The 8,547-nt window shown below is 53.4% G+C and overlaps 1 protein-coding gene across 2 annotated transcripts in view; it reads left to right on the top strand.

The window, feature by feature from the left end:
- Positions 1-1,356: 1,356 nt before the first annotated feature.
- CORO7 (coronin 7) overlaps positions 1,357-8,547 on the top strand; it is a 178,280-nt gene continuing 171,089 nt past the window's right edge. For both annotated transcript variants that reach the window (XM_078854612.1, XM_073362801.2), the window contains exon 1: positions 1,357-1,504. In XM_078854612.1, the coding sequence (XP_078710738.1) occupies positions 1,445-1,504 (60 nt within the window). In that variant the 5' untranslated portion in view covers positions 1,357-1,444. The remainder of the gene's footprint in view (positions 1,505-8,547) is intronic.

The raw sequence follows: 8,547 nt of genomic DNA, 5'->3' as shown, positions 1-8,547 counted from the left end.
GGGTCTGTGATGTTGTGGGGTGGTCCATATATACCACAAGGATTCCTATACCCTCTCTATTTGCTGTATATCACACCCTATTCATCATATCTCAAGACTCATATCAAGACCTTGTCCATGAAGGAGTAGATCTCTAGTGCGTGCCTTACCTCTGACATGCAGAGAGCTTGGCACTCCCCTTCCTGCCCATCCCTAGGTTCACGTGTCACCGAGACACCAAATGGCTAAGGCTGTACTAATTCACAACCAAGGGAACTATCCAGCCATGGGTCCGTAAAAGTACAATAGGAGGCCTCTAGCAGGGTGGCCATTTGCCTGGCACCCCCTCGTGGCCAAACACATTTCCACATGCCTCTCGCTCTGTTCCCTTTCTTCAGGAGCAGCACACAGCCTCCCAAGGCTATCACCAGCCCTCCCCTGAAATGGGGTCCGTAGCCTAAAGTAATTCAAATAGACCTTAAGGTCACAAACGCAACGTCCATTGTACTAGCTCCATAGTTCATACCCACCTCCAATGCAACTGCCATGCACAAAGCCCGTATTCCACTCTGCAGACACCTCGCCTACCTCTATATGTGCACACAACCTTGGCGCTTCCAGCTGCCTTTTACATTGACAACACCTGACTCCTCTCAGGGGAGTCTCCTCTTGCAACAGCGCTGGCTTAGACCCAAGCTCTCCAGCCCCTGGGCAAGCCCCCCTGACACAAGGCCTCATCCACAATCAGAGCATGACGAGAACTGGTTTTATTAATGAGCTGTCTGGCTTTGGTCAGCCGAAGTCTGGAGCCCTTGTCTATTGTTGTCTGGTCATGTAAGGAGTGGAACTCAGGAGTGATCTAAGGGGCAAATAATGAACCCCTGCTGACCAGGCCATGCCCAGGCTGGTGGCACCTTACCCTACTGCCCCTTGCTGGCTGGGACAGGGAAGGGAAACCATGGAACCTGCACCTGCAGCCTCCCAGAGCAGCCCCATTGCAGTCATGGGCCCAAGACCCCATGCAGGGCACATCCCCTCCTGCAGCTCAGGTCAGAGCGGAGCTTTGCTGGAGGCTGCCCTCGCTCAGGCGGGCTCCTGTCCCCACTATTAGCACAGCACTGGGCACGGTTAGCAGGCAGCACCCCGGGGCACACCCAACCAAGGGGCAGGGCAGGGGAGCTGCACCCTGAGCATCACACAACCCCCTGTGCCACAGCCAGGGGCGGGGCCTATTGTGAGTGGGGACGGGGCCTGGCCGGGGCGGGGCCCGTGGGAAGGAGGGGTGTGGCCACGTGCAGGGGCGGGGTCCGTTGGAAGAAGGGGCGCCGCCAGGCACAGGGGCGGGGCCGGGGCGGAGTAGGGGCGGGGCCTGGCGCGGGGGCGGGGCTGCCGGCTAGGGGAGGGCGCGGCGGTGGCCGCCTGCGCCCGCGGGAGGAAGCGGCGCCGAGAGGCTCGAGCCGGCACCATGAACCGCTTCAAGGCGTCCCGGTTCCGGCATGCGGCGGCCAAGCCGGCCCGCAAGGAGGTGAGTCCGGTGGGGCAGGGCCGCCCCCGCAGCCGCGCAGTGTGCGCCCCGCCTCGCCTGCCGCCTCGGCTCGGGGGGGCCCTGGGGACCCGCGGTTTCCCAGCCCGGCCCCCGGGACCCCACGACCTCCCCCCCGCCTCTCTGGTTCCCCGAGCCCCTCTCCCCTGCTTCCCCCACCCCACGCTAAGGGACCACCCCTGCTTCCCGTGCCTTGCTCTGGGGGGGCCAGCCCCGGAGGCTCCCTGGCCCCCACCCCATGTCTCCCACCCTGCCCTGGCCCCTGGTGGTCCGTTTCCATCCCCTCCCCCACAGGTTTTGTGGGGTAGAGGGCACATGGCTCCCCCCTTGGAGCTCCTTTCCCGGTGCTCCCGGGTGCAGGTGCCAGGCAGAGCTGGGTGATGCAGTTTGAGGGGCTCTGACCTCCCATGACCCTGGGTTGGCTGGGTGGCCCCCAAAGTGCCTTGTCTCCTCCCCTCTATCTCCCTCCCTGACCATGCAACCTGGGGTGACGGGGGATGACGTCTCTTCTGGAGGTTCCCCAGTCACAGGTGGTCCCAGGCAGCCTGTGGCTAGAATGAGCTCTGGGGTCTGAGTCTGTCTGCTCCCTCGCTCCCAGTTACTGCACTGGGATCCAGTGGAAGTAAACCCCTCTGCTCCCAGCTTGCTCTGGTGTCAATGGCCATGTGTGGTGCAGGATGGTGGAGGTCTGGTGCCTAGGTCCTGGAGTGGGGGGCTCTTCCCTGATAGCTGGTGATCTCCAGGTGCCTGTCCTGGCTGTGAGTTGATATGGGCTATTCAGTTTGGATGTATCAGCGCTTCCGCTGTTCACATCCAGAGCTCTGAATGGCATTGCATTTCCTGGGCTTTGTTTGCTCTCAGGCCATCTCCAGGCTGCTTTCTTCTGCATCATTTTTTAACTGTCAGAAATCAGAGAACAACTCTCATCCCATCAGCCAGTCCCTGAACACACATGCCGGTTTTATTGCTGGTATGAAAAAATCTAACTGGAAAACAAGATCCAGCTGACTCGAAATGAGTTTTCAGTGACTTAGTTGCTATCTAGGCTGCCTGGTTGGCACCCTGTCTGTAAAACACAAATACCGTTGTCTTTCTGTGTTGGATCTTGGCATTTTTTACCTAGGGTTGTCTGCCTTATTGTAAGTGTTCTCCCTGGAAACTTTTTCCTAATGACACTGCTCTGCTAGATATTCTGGTGCCATGTGGCTTTGAAATGCTAAGTTTACCACAGTGTGCTGTTCCAATGGACTTCTCAAAGAGTTGTTTGCAACTGTTTTCAGTTTAGGTTTTTGTATCACAAGATGTTCTCAGCATTTCCGCCCTCTCTTCCTCTCAGAGGTTGAGTAACCTCTTCCCTATGATGTAGAGCTTTTCTTTACAGAGCAAATTTCTAGCTTAACCTGCTAGGAAATGAAAATGTTTCAACATGCCCTTTATGCTAATGTGGCAGAGACTGGCAGTGTGCATCTATGCTACCAGTGAATTAGAGCAGGAGGTAAGGACACTGCATGACCGCGATCCACAAATGCAACTCTACGGACGACTTCTCTCAGTACAAACTGGGAATCTTGGGTGTCGGACGCTCTGAGTGCAATAAGCTACAAACTTAAGCATTAGGAAGCAGAAGAGTGAGGGTGGTCTAACAAGAGCCTCATCCTGCAGCCTGTTTACATGTGGTGAGTGGCCTCATTGGCTTCTGTTAGCCCACTCATGCAAAACTGAGGCTAGGGGATCAGCCTCTTAATTTGGAGGCACACAGCTTGGGTTCTACACCTCAGTTATATAAGCCTAACTAGTAAGTGCATTATGCAGGGACTGCATTGGGAGTTAAGTATGTTCAGCATGACTTTCACATTTCCTCACTCTTGCAAGTGTAAATTGGCGGCCATTAAAGGCAAAAGAAATATATTAATACCCAACTACTTTCTTTACATAAACGGAAGATTGAACCTGCTCCTGTGATACCAGGGGACTGCCCAAGTCAATTCTGTGCCCCTGAGTGGTGCAGAGTGGAACTGTGCAGTCCCATGATTCTGTAGATAAGAAAGTGAGGGTGCAGACTTTTGGATAGCTTGCTGCAGTGCTGTATAGTGAGTGAACAGTGCATGCACATGTGAGAAGCTCTGAACTACTACATTAAAAATGATGAAAATATTTTGTGCCTGTGTAGTAACGATCTCCCTAAAGAGTCTAAAGTTCTGTGACTCTCTGCCGTGTTCGTCACAGCCCTGCACTTCTATAGCAGCTGATTGGTGGGGATCTTGGAGTGCTGCACAGACCATTTGCCCCAGCTCAGTTCACTCACCCCAGAGGTGGCTTCCTTTTCATGGGTTGGTAAGAGAAGGGAAGTGATACTTCTGAGTGCTCAGAAATGAGAGGTGCTATATAGCTTGTCAGGGTTGTTTTTGTATAGAGCAGTGTAATTGCACATGGCACTTTACACTCACATTGGACAATGTTCAATGCTTCCAGGTGCTCACAGTTCAGCAGAAAGCGATCACAGAGCACACTGGCTAACTGTTAGAGTATCTGACTCACTAAACGGAAGAGCGGTTGGTTTTTGTTTATTGGGCAGCAAAGTTTAGCTTTAAGCTTTTAACTATCCCCCCTCTCAAACAGTTGATTTAATGTCCATTAGAACTGTTTGAGCCAGTCATCTTGTGGGCCAGTGTTGTGCAAACTTCACTCACCTAAATCTGCTGTTCTGCTGCTGGACACCACTTGGCCCTGATGTACCTCTGACCTGGCCTGCAATCCCTGTGCTATTCAGGTCTAGGCTCAGGGCATAGCTCCTTGTCTGCCTGTCTCTGGCACACAGTGCTTCCCAGTGGCAGCGTGAAACTGACCAAGATTGCATCTCTTCTGCAAACTCTGTTCAGGAGCACAGGGCTGATCCTGGGGGAAGGGAGGGAGCTGGAACAGGAGGGAGCCTGAAAAGAAAAGGAACTGCTAGAAAAGAAACTGGGAAAGGAACAGGAGTAGGAAATGCCCTGGGGTGCATTGCTGTTGGATCGCCCACTGGGAGACCAAATTTTGTCTGTCTGTATTCAGACCAGCAGATGGCTAGGACTAGGGGACAGGACCAAGGGAGGAAGTATTTCCTCATACTACTCTAGTGACCCCATCCTGACCTGCTGTTTCTGGGCATGGGAGGCTTTTTGACACCCTGTTATGAGAGCCATAAGGGCTCTAGATTAGCCCTTCTGGGTTCGGTGGCCTTTATGGGTCAGGGATGAATAAATAAAGGGCAGGGGACTAGGGGCTTGTAGCAAAGCCCCCCTTGAGTAAAGAGCTAGCAAAGTGAGGGAGGAGAAACAAGGGATAGTATGAGAGGAGGATGGCAGAACTGACTGGGATTGGGGAGTTTGTCTGAGAAAAGAGGCATGCACAATATCCAGGTAGGGAAGAGGTGAGTGAGTTGGGTAACTGCAGGTGGAGATGATACTGAGTTTTTCAGCTACCAGTCTTATTCCATGGGGTGTAGTCATTTTGGTTACCCAGCTAGTCAGGGGTATGGTGCATTATTCCCTTTCCTGACTTAAATACATTGCCTTGAATTATGGCCCTTCTTCTTCCCTGGGTGCAGGAACACTATGCTCAAGTGGTACTAAAGTGCAGACCTTGAATCTGTTGCCAGTTTGAAACCTGAATCTCTTCCTAGATCAGACCTGCTCTGTCTGAAGGCAAGGCGGCTCAGGCCCTGCTGATAAAAGCGAATGAGGAATTCCACAAATACCTTTCAAGAACCCAGGAAAGAGAGGGAAGGCAAGTGTTAGGGGGTGAGGCTGGTGCCATGGTGGGGGGCCAGGCTGCAGAGTGATGAAGCTCAGCTCTCTGAGGGAGGCTACAGGGCTGCCTGGCGTTGGAGATTAAAGTCCAAGCAATTCGGGAGGAAAAGTCAGTGGGAGGCAGGGGAGGTGAGGCAGTGACAGTGCAGCAATAATGAGCCTTGAGTATTGTGTGTGCAGCTTTCCTCTTTCAGCAGGCTCAGGTGAGTGACCTGTTCCCTGATGCCATGTGGCAAGGCGCGGCCAGACCAGGGTTAGGGTTTATTACTGGCTTATAGCTGCGAGTGAGACCACTTGACCTTGCTGCCCCTCTACAGAGCACTGTCTGCTCTCCATGAGATCTGGTGTGTGTGACCCAAATTCTGATTCCTTAACATGGAGACTGTTTTTTTTTTTTTCGCCTTCCATATTTTTAATTGCAAACCATAAGAGTTCTCATAACCCAGGCCCTGTGCAATGAGCAGTTGTCTGCCGGCAGTTCTTGTGTGTGTCTGACAAAATTGTGCAGGTCAAATTAATTCCGCAGGTAAAAGCGGAAGCAATGGCCTAGTTACAGCAGCTGCCTGCACCTCCCGATAGGTTCTTTGCACACCCGCAGTCAGGTGTGCAGAGCCAAGAACCCACCTGGCCCATTGATGCTTCTGTCGAGTGACTGGAATCTTGACTGGCTGTGGCTAAGTTTTCTTCAAAGAGTTGATTCTCTGTATTCAGATTAACAAACTGCTAAATTTCGAAGGCCTAACAGGAGCTGAGCTGCTTGCTAAACAGCAGTGGGTATAAAAATACACTCCGACTGGCAGGCCTTATGGATGTCGCTGCTCATGCTGAAGGCTGTGGGAGTCGCGCTGGCAGCAGGCCCAGGTTTTTGCTGGGCTAGTTACGGATATTGGTAGCCAGCGAGGCCCAGCTTCTTGCAGGATGCTCGTGGCTTAGTTTAGAATAGAATCCCATGCTTTGTGGAAGTGCTGGGCTGACAGCTGTGGAGAGCGAACTTCTCTGCCTGCAGAGCAGGGCAGCAGCATGGAGAGTGGCAGTGTTTGCTCCCCCCACTCCCACCCAGAGGAGCCAGATCCAGGAATTGGGGCAGGTGGGTCTCCATAGGCCACTTGTCGGCTTCTCTGCTGAACCTGCCCACGAAGGAACAAGGGCTGCCAGTCAGGAGGGCCTGCTGGGAGTGTTGTCCAAGCCCCAGGGCTCCTGGGCAGCAGCTTGGCAACACTCATGGGGGTGCCAGGGAGACTCAAGCCTGCAGCATCAGCTGTGCTCCATGTCTCTCGCTCCCAGCATGCCTTGCTGCTTTCCTTGACATGGCCCAGAGTGCAGCTGGAGCTGCTGGTTAAACCAGCATCCCTCTCTAGCCTGAGAGAGCCCCAGGAGCAGGGAGCGGTCAGCTCCTGCTCCAGCACTTCCCCTGCCACTCCTGTGAGGTGAGACCAGGTTTGACTGGGGTGCCGAGAGATGGGGGCAGAGCCTAACGTCTTGTCCCAGACTCCATAACGCCTGGCTGTGGCCCTGAATGGGAGGGGCCGGTTTCTGGTGAGTGTTTGAGGCTGCTCATCCCCTGGGACCTGGAGGGAGATGAGCACCACGCATCGCCTCTGCCTTCAGGGAATAATGGCAGCCTCACCACTGTCCTGGCCTCGGCTTTGAATGGGTAACTGAGAAGTGAAGGCGCCACAGCGATCCCTGGTCTCCAGCCCTGCACCATTCAGCCTCTGCCCTGTCCATGCCCTGGGGGACAAAAGTTGCTCTGCCTCGCTGTTTGGAAGGCACCTGAGAGCGAGGCTCGCATTCTGTCCCACAAATGAGAGCTTGAGGTCTGGGAACCAGGCAGCTACTGTAGCTAATTGGGCTCAGAGAAATAAGGAGAGATGAGTGTCTGTCAGCCTAGCCAGGCTGCGGTAGCTCCTTAGAGGTGCCTCAGGTGTTGGGGGAATGCACCTGTGTTTGGCGGAGCTGTTGTCTGCTGCGAGGAAGCCTTCCCCTTGGCATGAATGAAGTGTGGATGTCTGCCAGCGTGCAGCGGTGAGACGAGGAAATGATACTCGGAGTGCACAGTAAAATAGGTCCTACTGGAAATGCCACCTGCTGCTAGTTAAGTCTTCCTGACCAAAGGGCCAGAGCCCTAGGATGGGCAGTAGGGGGACAAATAGACACTTATAATCTCCTCGACCCATGTGCTGTTTAATAGACCACAGTATCTCTCAGAAAACGGTTTCAGATCCTTTAGTTCTGCCATCTGAGCTATTGCGTGCCTTTACCTTTGTACGCCACTCAGGATCTACAGATGAGCAAGTGCTAGGTACGTGCAGAGGATTATGGGTGTAGATTGTAACCCTTTACGGCAGATTTGACGAAGTCTCTTAGCTGTGATATGCCACCTGCCCAAACTCTCCTCTCTGAGAGGGGAAACTCTCCTTCCAAGGACATGGTTTGCTTGAAGGAGTGCCCCAAGCCAGGGTGCTACCTTGTGCTTCTACTGGCTGCCACCAGCATGCTCTGGAGTGCAGCCAAGAAGCTACATGCAATCATCATGAGCATCAAAATACAACAGCAGATGGCCCATCTGCTAGTATGGAACACCTACCTCCAGGGTAGCCATGACTAGGACTGGTCTGTTCTGTCCCCTCTCTGAGTGGCCAAATACCAGCTTGTGTACTTGCCTGTGGATTGTAACCCCATGGAGGTACATGCAGAACCCATGGGCTTTACCAGGCCAGTGTAAATTCTAAACACAAAAGGAGCTTTCCATCTCAGTGCTCTCAGCTGGGTGGGTCACCCTCTAAGTGAAATGGACTAGTCTGGCCTAGGATTCCACAACGGCCCCATGAAGGCCTTCTGGAGTAGCCTCAGTGACTCCCTGATATTGAATAGTGGCTGCTTAAACCTCCTGTGAGGTGTGTTATGCTACTCCGGTTTGGGAGGCACCTCACTACCATGGGCCTTAGTGTGAGAAAGCCTTGTTTATGCCTGCCAGGGTCAGCTCCCCAACTCTATCAGCCTCTGGCAACACAAGCACTGCCATCCCCCATGGCTGCCAAACATCTCCTTGGTGTTCCCCTGCCCCTGGTCCACTGGACACTGAGTTTTCAGGTCCTCTATTCTCGAAGGAGAGGTACACCCCAACTTTGAGTGATGCCGTCAAACACAGCTCCTCTTACCACCTGGCACTTAAAAAGCAGGTATAAGTTTACTTAACAAATACAGAGATTCAAGTGACAGCAAGCAGAAATATTG

This window comes from Lepidochelys kempii, chromosome 10 (genome assembly GCF_965140285.1).
Source record: "Lepidochelys kempii isolate rLepKem1 chromosome 10, rLepKem1.hap1, whole genome shotgun sequence".
NCBI classification, from domain to species: Eukaryota; Metazoa; Chordata; order Testudines; family Cheloniidae; genus Lepidochelys; species Lepidochelys kempii.
This window is presented reverse-complemented; position numbering and strand designations above follow the sequence as displayed.